This window comes from Stegostoma tigrinum, chromosome 30, assembly GCF_030684315.1.
Source record: "Stegostoma tigrinum isolate sSteTig4 chromosome 30, sSteTig4.hap1, whole genome shotgun sequence".
In the NCBI taxonomy this organism is placed as follows: domain Eukaryota; kingdom Metazoa; phylum Chordata; class Chondrichthyes; order Orectolobiformes; family Stegostomatidae; genus Stegostoma; species Stegostoma tigrinum.
In genome coordinates this window covers 27,563,563-27,578,870 of record NC_081383.1, presented here as the reverse complement: position 1 = coordinate 27,578,870, position 15,308 = coordinate 27,563,563, and the positions used below count along the sequence as shown (strand labels likewise).

General features: G+C 38.8%; 1 protein-coding gene across 3 annotated transcripts in view; it reads left to right on the top strand.

Moving 5' to 3' along the window:
* The window catches only part of lmnb2 (lamin B2), a 31,616-nt gene extending 17,236 nt beyond the window's left edge, over positions 1-14,380 (top strand). For all 3 annotated transcript variants that reach the window (XM_048559708.2, XM_048559710.2, XM_048559709.2), the window contains 7 exons: positions 58-183; positions 914-1,134; positions 4,654-4,876; positions 8,080-8,187; positions 8,685-8,801; positions 9,835-9,924; positions 11,303-14,380. In XM_048559708.2, coding sequence (XP_048415665.2) covers positions 58-183; positions 914-1,134; positions 4,654-4,876; positions 8,080-8,187; positions 8,685-8,801; positions 9,835-9,924; positions 11,303-11,344 — 927 coding nt within the window. In that variant the 3' untranslated portion in view covers positions 11,345-14,380. The remainder of the gene's footprint in view (positions 1-57; positions 184-913; positions 1,135-4,653; positions 4,877-8,079; positions 8,188-8,684; positions 8,802-9,834; positions 9,925-11,302) is intronic.
* Positions 14,381-15,308: the final 928 nt, after the last annotated feature.

Below are 15,308 nucleotides of genomic sequence, written 5' to 3'. Positions count from 1 at the left end.
TTTGTTTAAAGTCAGTTCCAATTTGATTTTGACTTTGCATGTTTTTAACTTTAATAGCTGGAAAATGCTAAAATAGCATTTGATAGAAATGACAAAGCTATGGGCACAGCAAAAGAAGAACTCCAGGAGGCATACCTCAGAATTGAGAGTCTGAACTACCAACTTGGAACCCTGCAGAAGCAGGTAAGCAATTAATAAAGCATGTGGTATAATTTTTGGGTTTTTAAGGGGGAACGTGGTTAAAGAAGTTTTATTTTGAGCACTATTCGAAAGGCTATATTTAGGAGCCAGCTTTAAGATAGATGTTTTGAATAGGCTCTTTCCTAATCAACAGTAGTGTAGGATTGACACATTTTGTGTGCTAGGTTCTTTCATTTTTCTTAATCAATTAACTGTTCACTTTTTATTGCCCATTTAGGATTGTGAACTAGTATTTGCAAATTGGTTAATCTTTTTTGGATTGTTAAAATTGTATTGTATGGATTGCTGGCTCTGGTAACATAACTTGTATACAGAAAGAGGCCTAATGCTAGGTTGGTTTTTTTTTGTTTCTACAGTTGAACCACAGAGCATTAGCATTTTTGTGTATATTTTAGAATTAATTTAGGTTTTGATCAAAAATTTGAATTTAATTGGACTAAACCTTGCTACCATGTATATGGTGCTGCCCCATTAGCAATTCCCATACACAAATTCACTTGCAAACCATAATGTAAATCCTACTGACCTTCCGAGCTCCACACCTAATGCTGTTGCTAGTGGTGCCTGTATGGCAATGAAATGCCACCGACCTGTTTTTGGGAGCTTCTCATCAAAGCTTGAGTTTGGGTATTGAGGGGCATCGCTTACATTTTGTGTTGATGAAGACAAATTTATTCTAGCCTAATTGTTTCAATCAAACTTTTTTTCATAGTCTGCTGCTTCTGAGGCTCGAATTAGGGAGTTGGAAGAGATGTTGGCTAATGACCGTGATAAATATCGTAAGATGTTGGAGGCAAGAGACCGGGAAATGGCTGAGCTGAGGGATACTATGGAGGTGCAGTTGCAGGAATATGAAGACCTCCTTGATGTCAAACTGGCTCTTGACATGGAAATTCAAGCCTACCGTAAACTCCTGGAAGGCGAGGAAGAGAGGTAGCTGTAGCTATGATCCAACTGGAGTATGGTTGTAAAGCATTGATTTTTCTCCTTGGCCAAGCATTTTCATATTGAAGAATCAAAGTCTCAATTTTTTCTTACCAAGAGTAAAACGTGTGAATATTTTACAGACTTAAGAATATTTACCAGTTTTAATATAATGTAACTTTAAATTTTCCCAAACACCTTGATTTTTTTGAGATTTAGCTTAGAACCCCCACCACCCGCACTAAATTTGGACATAAAGTTGTTGACTTTAAGCAGCAGGGAGAATCTCTGAAGTATTTACCTTTATTTTTCTTGAAAAACTGTTTGCAATTTAATTGCCCGTTAAGATTTTTGAATTTTTTTTGAAGTGTTTTTTCTGTAATTAGAAGAGTAGATACTTGGCCAAAACACTTATTAGAAAAGACTGTCTCTAAAAGTCCAGCTCCAACAGTGTAGGTGAGTTTCAGTGCAGTATTTGGTTGCTGTAACTCCATTACAGTATTGGACAAAGATCCTGTGCTCTGCCTTCAATCGAAAGATCACTTGAGCGATAGTCAATGAAGGTGTGGTATTTTGGCTGTAGAATGAAGTATAGTGAATGGCCTCAGTCATCTTGGGGTTTTGGAAGAAACATATGGACTATCCAAGAATGGAGTTACCAATGCAGTTATGGTGCTGAGGTGAAGTTGGCCATCCTGTGTCTTTATGCTTGAGAGCTGATCCCTGGCTTCAGAAATTGCAAGTAACAGCATGTTGGAACATGTGAACAGAAAGGTGTCGCTGATAAATGTTTAGTGAGTATAGACAGGGGAAGAAAAAGGGACAGGAACGCTGTAATTGTATTGATTATGGGTTGGTAAGAATGAAACCAGGAGGGCTGGGTAGTAAAGGAGAGGTTGGTAATTTTGAGTGGCTGGCTGTTGAAGGTTGTGAAGAAGAGAATGTACTGCATTCTCAGTCCTAGCAAATACTTGTAACTGGTTAGGGTTGGAATGAGTGGTCAAATTTTTGTTAACGGATTGGTGTAGAAAACTATGGGAGGCAGGCTCTGATTTGGGAGAAGGAAACAAAAACTTCAAGAACTTTTTGGAGAGCAGTGAGAAGCAAAGAAAATGGATCTTGTCTTAAATTTTGAATTTTTGAAGTGATGTGATTATTTCAATTGGGAGTGTAAATATTCTGAAGAAAGAGAACTATCCATAATTCTAAATAATATTTAGAAAGGAAAGTTGAGTCCTTGGTTTCTCAGGCAGGTTGGACTAAAGGAGTTGGGTCACATGGACAAGTTCAGCACTGAAGTCTGACAGATTGAAAAGATACTATGATTTCCTTTGAAAGATAGGACATTTTCTCCCTGGTATCGGAGGTAATATTGGATCTCAAGGACAAACAGGATTGGAGTTGGCCTGATCAGTGATCAAGGCTAACAGAAATGACAGCATTTGAAGAATGAGGCCATGAAAATTTCTATGGTATAGTGAGTGACACCCTTTTTACAGCAGAAAGGACGATAGTACAGAATGGAAATTGGAATTAGCAAAGATGATTAATTACAGTGCAAATTAAGGAAGGTACTAGATGAGCAGGTAGGGGCATGGAATAGAGTCAGTTGCATGAAGGAGTTGTGGTTGAGTGACCATAGTGTGATTTTCAGTCACGTTTATATCAGTAATACTGTACATCTAGCTAATTAGTGGAGAGGGGAGTGACCTGCTTTGGTAGACCATGCATATAATCCTTAGCCCAATTTGTTAAATGAAGCCATCATAGTATGATGGTGAATGATGTAGCCTTTTAAGGGGAGGATATTCCAGAAGGAGGTCTTCTGAGTGATTTTGTTTGCACTGTCTGCAGAAACTGGTTTGAAATATTGAATTAGTAGAGATGCCTCTGTGAACATGCTGATACATAGTGCGCCCATTGGTTTTTCATTTAACTGTTTCAAACTGTGTCATTTTCTTCTTCTTTTAAAATTTGATCATTCCTTGTCATGGACACCGTGCCGCAGCACTGTGGCTCAGTGGTGAGCACTGCTGCTTCACAGCACCAGGGACCCAGGTTCGATTCTACCCTCAGGTGACTGCTAACTCCACATAGACGCATTCTCCCCATGGCTACGTGGGTTTCCTCTGGGTGCTCCAGTTTTCTCCCACAATCCAAAGATGTGCAGGGTAGGTAGATTGGCCATGCTAAATTGCCCATAGTGCTCAGGGATGTTTGGATTAGACGTGGGGAATCAGGAGTAGGGGAATGGTCTGGATGGGATGCTCTTCAGAGGGGCAGTGTAAACTTGTTGGGCCAAATGGCCTTTTTCCACACTGTAGTGATTCTACGATCTATTCTATGACACTAATGTCCCTGTACTCTTTTTAGTCCTGAACATGTTAGCATTTCTCCAGTTAACATTGTGTGCTGTAGCACCGAATTGATCTAATCACAAATTGCTCTGTAGTGCTGTACATTTGTGTATTATTCATTTTTCTTGTTATTCCCAAAATAACACATCCCATCTAATTGCCAGTGTGTACAACTGCTCCACATTCTTGATGACTTGAGCCCCTTTTCTCTTCCAATCTTATCCATGGAACATAGAAACAGAGGTAGGCATTTGCTTCAGCAGGTCTGTTTTGCCAATCAGTGAGATAATAGCTGACCTGATGACTCGAACTATTTTCCTGCTTCCTTAATCCATATCCTTTTGATTCCCTTAGGTTTTTTTTTAAAAAATCAGTATCTCAAACTTCTACAGCCTTCTGTAGTAAAGAATTCCACAAATTGAGTAGTCAAAGTTCTTCATCTGTCTTAAATGGGAGATCCATTATTTTGAAACAAGCCCTCTGTTTCTAGACTGTACTACAAAGCGAAACAGCCTCCTTGCATCTACCCTAAGAATGTTGTACTTTTCAAAAAAGTTACTTCATATTCTTTTCAACTGCCCAACAGTCAGTGTCTTTACAAATGTTTCCCACTAAGCCTGTCTTCTGTTTTGAGTCTCCCCTCCAAACATCTGTATTTAGCTACTAGCTGCGGAGCTAGGTTCTGTGTGAACACCAGGTGCTCAGTCCTACCTTTTTTGAATGTCTGTCTAACTCTTCCACTTTTTTTAATATTTATCACATTTTTGTCTTTTTCTATTCAGTCCTCCTCTAGGATTTGTAACTCCCTTTTTATTCTTAAAACATTTGAGATAACTGAAGCATCATCTTATTCACCTGTGGTTACAGTGCAGATTTTAACACTTCCCCTTTCCTAGCTTTCTCTCCTGGTCCACGGAGCAAAGTAATTTAATCTAAGCTTTGCCATCCCTATTTGTGTAGCTAGGTGCATGCTCGTTGTGCTAAATTTTGCTGCTGTGGCTGGACAATAGAAGGTGCAGTAGTGGGCATAGTAGGTGTAGTGAGAAATTTTTCTAAAAAAAACGTTATCGAATGGCCCAAGTGCACAAAGTGGGAATCAGGCCTGCGCTTGTACAATCATCAGTCTGCAGAAGATGAGTGAATCAAAGCTTTTTTTTTGTTTGCTTTTCAGATTGAAGCTGTCTCCAAGTCCTTCCTCTCGCGTTACAGTGTCCCGTGCTACATCCAGCAGTGCTGTTCACACCTCCCGAGCCAAGCGCAAGCGTGTGGAAATAGAAGAACCTCATGAAAGCAGCAGTCGTATACAGCAGACTCACACTAGCAGTGGTTCGATAAGTATTGAGCCAACTGATCTTGAGGGAAAATTTGTTTGTCTCAGTAATAAATCTGAGAAGGTTAGTTCGAAGAGAAGTGTGAAGTTGTTTGGTTTGCCTTCTTTTTATTAAGGGAAAAACACCGATGTGTTGTAGATGTGCAATTGACCCCAGTAGCATTTGGATTCTTACATTCTTTTGGATGCTGTGAAGAACAGTGTTTTTGGGTGTTTAAGAATATTACTCCCTTTCCCTATTTCTTTATTTCAAATTCTATGTGCTAGTCCTGTAGTTTCTTCAGTGACAAAGTTACTGGCCTAGTAGTCCAGAGCCACAGACTAATGTTTTTTGAGATGTGAGTTTGAATCCAACTGTGGCAGATGGAGAGTGTTGAATTAAGTAAAGAAAGGCTAGTCTAATGGTGATCATATAACAATTATTATTTCAAAAAGAAATTTGATTCACTAATAGAACATAGAACAGTACAGCACAGTACAGGCCCTTTGGCCCACAATGTTGTGCCGACCTCTTATCCTAAGATCAATCTACCCTGCATACTCTACATTTTACTATCCTCCATGTCCCTATCCAAGGGTTGCTTAAAAGTCTGTAAGGTATCTGACTCCACTACCACTGCTGGCAGCACATTCCACACACCTACCACTCCAGTGTTTAGAAGCATAAGAGGTGATCTTGTTAAAATATACAAGATTTGATATTATTCCCCTCACCTTGAGCTGAAAATAGCAATTCCATCGGTCGAAAGAATTGTCCCTTTTTTTTTCTTGCTTGTTTATGGGATATGGCATTGTTGGCTAGGGCAGCATTTACTTCCATCCCTAATTCTGCAAATGGCCATGGTGGGCTTCCTCCACTGGCAGTAACATTCCATGCACCCACCACTGTCTTGTAAAGAGCCTACCTCTGACATCTTCCCGTACCTTCCTCCAATTACCAAAAAATTATGCCCCCTCATGATAGTCATTTCCACCCTGGGGAAAAAGTCTCTGACTATCCATTCTATCTATGCCTCTCCTCATCTTGTGAACCGCTAACAAGTCACCTCTCGTCCTCCTTCGCTGCAATGGGAAAAAAAAAACCCTAGCGCTCTCAACCTTTCCTCATAAGATCTGCCCTCCAGCCCAGGCCGCATCCTGGTAAATCTCCTCTGCACCCTCTCTGAAGCTTCCACACTTCTCCTGTAATGAGGTGACCAGAACTGAACACTATTCCAAGTGTGGTCTAACCAGAGTTTTATAGAGCTGCAGTATAACCTCTTAAACTCCATTCCCCTGCCAATGAAAGCCAATACACCATATGCCTTCTTTACAACCCCATTAAGTTGGGTTGCAACTTTGAGGGATCTATGAACGTAGACCTCAAGATCCCTCTGTTCCTCCACATTGCCAAGAATTCTGCCATTAACCCTGTATTCTGCATTCCAATTTGACCTTCCAAAATGAATCACTTCACACTTTTCTGGGTTGAATTCCATCTGCCACTTTTTTGCCCAGTTCTGCATCCTGTCATTGTCCCGTTGCAATCTACAACAGCCCTCCATGCTGTTCCAACTCCACCAACCTTTTGTGTCATTGGAAAACTTACTAACCCACCCTTCCACTTCCTCATCCAAGTCATTTTATAAAGATCACAAAGAGCAGAAGTCCCAGAACAGATCCCTGCTGAACACCGCCAGTCACTGAGCTCCAGGCTGAATACTTTCTATCTACTATCACCCTCTGTCAAGTATCCTTGAATCCCTTTCCTCCTTACCTTCTGAACGAGCCTACCTTAACGAACCTTATCAAATGGCTTGTTAAAATCCATATACAACACATCCACTGCTCTACCTTCATCGATGTGTTTTGTCACATCCTCAGAATTCAGTAAGGCTTGTGTGAAGGGCAGGTCATACCTCAAAGCCTTGCTGACCATTTCTAATCAAACTGTGCTTTTCCAAATAATCATAAATGCTAACCTCCAATCGTCTCCAATGATTTGCCCACCAAATTGGTCTGTAATTTCCAGGATTATCCCTCTTCCCTCCCTTGAACAAGGGAATGACATTTGCAACCCTCCAATCTTCTGGCCCAACTCCAGCAGACAGTGAGAACACAAAAATCATTGCCAAAGGGGCAGCAATCTCTTCCCTCACTTCCCGTAGTAGTCCAGACGTATCCCATCTAGCCTACAGGACTTGCCAATCCTCATGTTTTTCAAGATTTCTAACACCTCCTTCGTAACAATGACCTATTTGAGCATATCCACTTGTTTCATGCTGTCCTCTCAAACATCAAGGTCCCTCTCACTGGTGAATACTGAAGCAAATTATTCATTAACGACCTCCTCTGACTCCGCACACAAGTTCCCTCCACTATCCCTGATTTCCTCCTCATGAAGGGACGGAAATCTGTCTTTCACATGATGTGACTAATATGTGAATCTACAGCAACGTAGTTGGCTTCTAATTGCTGTCCGCTGCAAGCTACTCCAGATATGTCAAACTATCTACTGCAAAGACTCCTGAAAGGAGTTTAAGCTGGTTGGACCACCCGGCAATGATCTAAGCACCATTACTACAACAAGCCCAGCCAGGTTGACCCTGCAATGGCTTCCTTATTTGTCTGTGGGGCCTTGTGCCAAAATTAGGAGAGCTGGCCCACAGACTAGTCAGGCAACATTCTGATACTGTGTAAAAAATACTACTTGGGGTATGTCTGTCTGATCCAGACTCCACTGTCACTGTCCTTGGGTATGCTTTTTTTCCCATTGGTAGGACAGACCTACCAGAGATGGCAGCACAATATATGGTGGGGAGTGTGTTTTCACAGGCATCTTCAGCATTGACTCCAGACTCCATGATGTCTCATGACATCAGGTCACACAAGGTCCAGGAAATCTCTTGACTATCGCTTGCTGCGCCTTCCTGCTTCATTTTGAAATTGTATTCTTTGTACACTACTTAAAGGAAGCACAGAGGGTGCAAGGGCTGTAGGGGACTTCAGTATCTACACACTGCAAGTGACTCAGCACCACAACTTTGGCCAGGTCCTAAAGAATATAGACTGGATCTGTGACAAAGGATGAAACCAACAAGTAGGAAAATGTATCATCATCACCAGTCTGTTGCAGATACATCTGCCCATGATGCCACTGTGAAGACAAATTCCAGTTTTCCTGCTCAGAATGCCCTCCACTGTGTTGCACTACCATTATTCTAACCAGGAAAGACGACCTCCTTTTACAGTATATAATAATTGATTCACTGTCATTCTTGTTTACAGGATCAGCCACTGGGTGGCTGGAGACTGAAGAGGCAAATTGGAGATGGGGAAGAAATGGTCTACAAATTCACTCCCAAGTACACTCTGAAGGCTGGACAAGAAGTCAAAGTGAGTTGCACGTTTTGTCTTCTAAATCATTTAAGTATGTAGAATTAATTGTCAGAAAGTTGGTTCTCATTATATTGCTGTGAGAGTAATAACTCTTAACAACACTGAAATGGTAGCGTACCTACATCCATTTTTCCTATATGGAAGAGATGAATACTGGAGTTGATGTAAAACAACTGGCTTTGCAGCTAGCATGCTGTGATATGGATGCTTTGTTACCCAGCTGCAATTGCACATATTCTAGCGGTTGTGAAATTGGGTGGAGGTAAATTGCATGTTTGACTGAATTTTGCTGTTTGGCAGGTGGCTAGATGAAAGCATCACCAAAAATAGGCAGGATTGACCTTTTTTGGGTACTTTTCCAATGTAAAGGGACAATTAAAACATCGTGACCCATCTTGTTTCACAAAAGTATGTGATTGAACCCCCTTTTTTTCAGAGGAAAAACTGACAACGGTTTGCTATTGTCCAAAATTATTACCTTTTGTTTTGTCTAGATCTGGAGTGCAGATGCTGGTAAAGCCCATAGTCCTCCTACTGACCTTCTGTGGAAGAATCATAGCTGGGGCACTGGTGATGAGATTAAGACTGTCCTTGTCAACTCTGATGGAGAGGTATAGCTGATAGACATCTTTCTACTGGTGTTAAATTCTGAATTTTCACATGTCAAATAAATATTATAAAATTAAGGCAAATGTGCTCGCTGTTTCATTCCACAAATTTAAGCAAACAAACAAACAGCATTGACAATGAAATGAACTTCAGATCTTTGCGTGGTAAAGACCATTCACTTAACCTCAGCAGCATTGCCTAGTTCTGTCTCCATAAAAATCCTTTTGTATGGATAATACGCACCACACAAATTATCAACTTATCCAAGACATTGTTTCTCCTATACATGTTGTCCTTGTCTAGGTTTTGTTGCTCCAAGCCTCTTGTTTCATTATCTAAGCAGTTAATTTTTGTTGGAGCTGAACGTTGCATTATTTACTGAATGGCCCCATTCATGACCTTTTTTAGTTGTATGCTTGAAGGAGAAGTTTCTTTTTTTTTTTAAGAAAAAAGCAACTAAAGGTGATTAGGTTAAGGACCAAGAGCCACCTGCATCAATGTCCTAGGCTGCAACATCAAATGCATGAACCCTAACCTACTTTGTTTCTCTCTCTTTCCCTTTCCTTTGTTCTCTTCTGGAATGTTACAGCAATGCTAGCTTCAGTTCATTTCTGAGTCTTAAGTATGAAACATCAGTACTAATCATTTCTGAACAGAGGCTCACTTTTGGTTGTGTAATTTCTGTTCCTCTCAAAATACTAGCTGTAGTCAGCCACTCTGTGGATTGATTTTTATGAATAACCACAAAATATTTTGATTGTAATTCCATCTGTTTCATGTAGGGAACATTTGCTCACCAGCATACAACTAATACAGTTGGAGTTCTTGTTAACTCCTGGTCAAGTTAACAGTAGTATAAATATTCAGTAGTAATTATAGTGCAGCAGCAAATGAATAATAAGACATTTTGGCATATATTAACCATTAATGCAGAATTATTCTGAAGCAAGTACTTCTTAAAATGCAGAAGTATGTGTGTTTTTTCTTTAAAGGTGAGTTAATTAAAACTTTGACTTGAATTTCCTTCTTGCACAGGAAGTTGCAGTAAGAAATCTCCGAAAAACTTACCATGAAGATATGGAGGAAGAAGCTGAATTTGGAGAAGAAGATCTTTTCCACCAACAAGTAAAGTGAAAGTTTACTTTTGTTATAAAACCAAATTTCTGACAGTATTTGGGTTAGAAAGAAAGTTCATTAACTTGAAACATTGCCACTCTGGGAAATTCAGACTACACAAATGACCTTTGCATTTTTGGGAGGATATTCAGGTGGGGTAATTATTCAGAAATGCAAAACCATGTTTCCATTCTGACACTACTTTTGTAGTGTAGCATATTGAGAAGAAGGAAAAAGTCAACCCCTTTACATAGCAATTAAGCTGAAGTATTCTGAAATTTAAAGATCCTGCTGATAGAAGGTATGTATATGTGTGAGATGTCGGTGTATCAGGTTCAGGTGGTTGAAGGTGGCCAGGTAAATATTTATGGCTGATTTGAGGTGGACTGGAAATTTGTGTAGTATTGGCTGCTTGAGAAATAAATGGGTGAACGTGATGTGGTTAAGGTTGTCTGAGGCATTAATGTGAGCTGTAGTTCCTCAAATTAAATTATGTATTTAGTAGTCAAACTTTTTCTGAGTAGTCATTTTACTTGGTCTGAACATTGAAAATTTTTTTTAAAACAATCTTTTTGGAAGGCTCCAGATGTGGGGGAATTGTCCAAAGGATTCAATTTCCAAGGCAATCCCTCAGGTCTGGTAAGGTAGTGATTCTTGAGGCTCCCCGTGTGCAACTTTCTTCTGTACTGGCATGATGATTGTCTGTCCAACTGAAAATCTACCCCATTAAATTTGAAACATGAACCCTGAAACATAAGGTTTTGGGTTGGAATGAGTGACACTAGTGTTACATCACTAACTGCTTCTTGCCTAGCTGCCAATGAGCCACATGTTTCAAGTTCCTCGTCTAAATAGTTAACGCTATTATTTTATTACCAAATGTTCAAAATAGAAATGACTTTGTAGGTAGATCAGATTACTTAAGAGGGCTGACCACTGCAGTCCATACCTTACAACAAGCTGTTTCTCTGTCTACCATAGCTGCTTGATCTCCTGAGAAGTTCAGCTTTCTTTCAGTTTGGCTTTCCAGAATCTGCAATATTTTACTTTTAATTGTCTATTAAGTAACACATTGAACATGAACATTTCTTGCAGAAGTTTGTTTTTTTTCTGATCAGTGTGCTTTCATGACCACCTCCTAATCAGTAGCTACCGTGTGCCCTGGTTTTGCATGCAGAAATTCAAATCTCTAATGTCATGTGATTTGACTATCTCTATCAACCAGGTAGAATTGGATTGGAACTTCATATGGTATTGGCATAAATGCAGATTTGTACTCACTAGGTTGTGAATAAGTGGAGTGTAAATAAACATTAAATTTACCATATCATTTTAGTCAGTTATGATTTGTATAATTGTTTCTCAAGAGTTCTGTTTTCTATTTTAGGGTGACCCAAGGACCACTTCCCGACAATGTGCAGTCATGTGATCAGAAATTTACTACTCTTCATCCAGGAGAAAACTCCCTTTTATCCAGAGCCACTGAGAAATATTTTTGTACACTGTTTTTCTTTAATGTTTCAAAACCATTCTAGTCTAGTACTTTTATGACCGTTGTTTTAATTTGTAAAACCTGAGTTCTGAAGGGGTATTTTTAAGACTTTTCTTTGGCAAAACTTATTCAAATGTGATGTTTAAAAACTGAGGTTACTAAAATTTTACATGGGGGTGGGAAATAGATAAATATTTTTAGTCATATGACCTCCTTGTGTACAGATTTGGGTTCACACATCTGGGATTTAACCATGGAACTGCATCACAAACTGTGTATTAATCAGAATTTGGTTATTCTGCAGTTTTTCAAACCCAAAGGGTTGTAAAAACTCCACCAAATTGGTGTTAACCTAGTACCCAGACAAAATTAACATTGTTAGGAGTATGAAACTCCTCCAAAACTGTGGGTGGAGTATTCTGAACTCCACTGCAGAATTCTCAGGTCTTTTACAGAAATCATGCTAAGAAGATTTCTACTGTGATCCTGCCCATTTATTTGGCTGTTCTGTATAAATACTGCCATACTAAAACTGGTATATGTGATCTATAAGAAATTGTAATATGGAATGTGAACTGCTGAAATGCCTGAATAATCAATGATCTGGAAATGAGCCTAGATATTATTTTTTAATTGGGTGAATTGTGATCATATGCAGTTATTAAATGGAAACATAAGCATTGCATGAAAAACAGCAGAATACACCAAACATTTTATTTTAATCCTAAGTGCTGCATTGCTCTCATTTTCATAGCAAAGCCTGAAACTGTCTTTGAAGTTACATTCTTTTAAGTGTCTGATTATTTGAATCCTTTGTTTAAATGCCATTTGGGTACTTTTACTGGCTGGTGTATTAATATTTGCATGGTGGCTTATGGAAGCTTGTATTTTTTTTCATTGCTTGATGGCTGGTTAGTACTTAACTGACGATTTGTAATTGCTTGCTCATTTAGTAGCATATTAGATTGCCTTCTAATTGAAAGTTGAGAAGTGGAAAAAATGTTTCTCAACACTGGGACAGATATTAAGCTTAATTTGACAAGATAGTTTAGCAGTTCAGAAACCGTCTTAATTTGAAAACTCCTTTTTAATAAATCATGTAGTCAGTATTTGACTGAATGTATAAACAGCAAAATCATAAATTTTGGCACCGATTTTTTAAAAATGCTGCAAATCTGAAGCGTTTTTGTTAAAGTAGTGCAATCATGTTCAAAGCAGAGTGTTTATTTTGCAGTAACCAAGGTTTTCGAGGAGTGCGGCTACTTAAGAAATTCTAAGCAATAAAATAGTGGGAAACCAATTTGTAGTCAACCCTTTAATAGTCGTCTTGGTGTCTTTGTCCCATGAGCTTTCAGTTAGTTATATACTTTTGGTGGGAGGTGGAATTGCAAAAATTATGATCCTTGTATTTTAAGGATGGACACATTTTGAAGTACTGTACCTGTACAGTTAATGTATAGAGGGGTGGTGGGGAAGTTGTCATTGTCACACTAATGTTTTATCCAACATACTTTGATTTAATATATCATATATGGTTAAATTTTATGCTTATCATTCATTTTATTAACTTAAATTCTGTTTCTCAGTTACTTTTATGGGCTGAATACAAATTGAATGTTAAGATAAAATAGGATTTCTTTAAATACATGTATCTAACAGTTCTAGTTTAAAGTATTAGAGGCTTTTCATAAATTTATGGTTGTCTTAGAATATTAGAATTGACTGTGAAAAGTAGAATTAAGTGCCCTAAATTTGATGTTGCTGAGAAATTTTATGGCCTGAGAAACAGAATTTTAGATAAAGCCTTATGCTTTAATATTAAACTTTTGACCTATAGTGGATGGTATTAAAAAAATCATGTGCACACTTATTAACAAGATATAATTTTACTGATGAAAATCATGATGCACGTTGCTGTGAGGTTTCTTTTAAACCTTTGAAAGGCTTCATTGCAAGGTTTCTGGTGTTTCCCTTGTAAAATCAAACGCTTTTTTTCCCCACTGATTAAAAAGAAACCCATAAAGCACACATGGAATTTAGTTTGATTCATTTGAGGTTTTTCATCCGAATGTTTGTCCATTCAAGGACTGTTGGGCATCGTCATTAACCTTTCCAGCAACACTTGAAAGTCAAAGGATTAAAACCTAACTTTACCAGAGGCAGACGTCTTTCTAACAAAACTACAATCAAATGGAATGACAAAATTTACCTTTCAGATTTCTTGGCAGAAAAGTAGACCTCTCTACTTGTTCCATGTCCTTAAATAAATCTTCATAGCTCACATGAATTACTAATGTGTTGTGTTTTTTTTGAGCAATGAAAGAAGGTATTATTTCGCTTTTAAACTTTGTGGTAAAATACTGTGTAGATTGTGTAATTGAAGGTGCAGTACCTTTCTTGGCCCTGGTTAGTTTGAGTCATATGTTGATGATCTACCAAAGCATTGCAATCAGCTGTATCAGGAACTGTTGAAACTGGCACCAGCCTCTTGTGGGGAAAAGTTGTCCCCCCAGGTCTGTTTTTAAATATTTCCCTCTCCCCTTAAACCTGTGTCCTCTAGTTGTGGACTCCCACACCCTGGGGAAAAGACCTTAGCTATTCACCTTTATATCTGAAGGTGAATATGAAGTATCCTGAATAGACTAAATGCTCTCAATGAAAAGGGTGCTGTACCTAGAAAGCATTTGATAGAATCAATACGCTATTATAAATATCACCGCAAGTGAAACTTCAGCCTGCCCTTGTAACGTAAGTATTTGCTTTCATTTTAAGCAAAGGAAATTTGAATTTGCATTTGATTCTTGGGTTGGAAAATGCCTTTTCACCAAATAAACCGGTCTCATTGCTCAGATTATTTGCTTATATGGCAATGACATGGCAAAATACAATGTTCTGTCTGTAATTTGTAAGCGTACATTTTATAACTGGAATTTTTTTGAGCATTCAATAAATGTGGTTTTGCGTATTTTGAAATTGTATGGTTGTTATTAAGCAGTTCCTGTCTTGTGCAGTTTTTGAGTTTCAGAAAGCATTTTTGTGATGCTGTATGGCAGGATGATTGAGAAGTGGCCACGATATGAGGGAAAAAGCTGAACACTTCTTTCCAAAATAAGAGTTTGAATTCTTAAGAGTCCAGTTCATACAGCGTGGAAACAGACTCTTTCAGTGCAACTCGTCCATGCTGATCCAATTTGCTCAACTGAACTAGTCCTGTATGCCTGCATTTGGCCCATATTCTTAACTCTTCCTGTCCATGCACCTGTCCAAATGTGTTTTTTTGTTTGAATGTTAAATTGTACTTGTGTCCACCGCTTCCTCTGGCAGCTTCTTCCATACACGCACTGCCCCTACCCTGAGGAAAAGACCTTAGCTAGTCACCTTTTTATCTGTGCGCCTCATGACCTTTTTATAGAGGTTTATAAGATCACCCTTCAGCTTCCTACAGTTTTTGGCGGGGAAGAATGCTCCATCTTCTTGTAACTCAAATGCTTCAGTACCCCTTGGCCTCTCTGTTTGACAGCTCTTCCCAGAGCTGTAAAATTAACCTGTTCTGGTTTGTCTTACCAAAATGGAACACGTCATTTATCTGAATTAAACTCCATGTGCCATTCCTTGGTGCAGTGGCTCACTGGATTTTGTTACTGTAATGTAAATTGAAGCATTTTGTGTAAGTAGAACAGCAAGCTTTGACTTTGTGGCAGCTGTCTTGCCTCAAAGGATCATGGGTTCAAGTCCCACTCCAGAGTCTTGAGTGCATAATCCAGTTTAATGTTTCCATGCTACAATGTCTGAAATGCTGTTAATAACAATAATAATCCTATTATCCTGACCAATATTTATCCCCTCAGGATGACCTATCTGGAATGGATGTTGGTGCCATCACTTGTAAAATGTATATTTT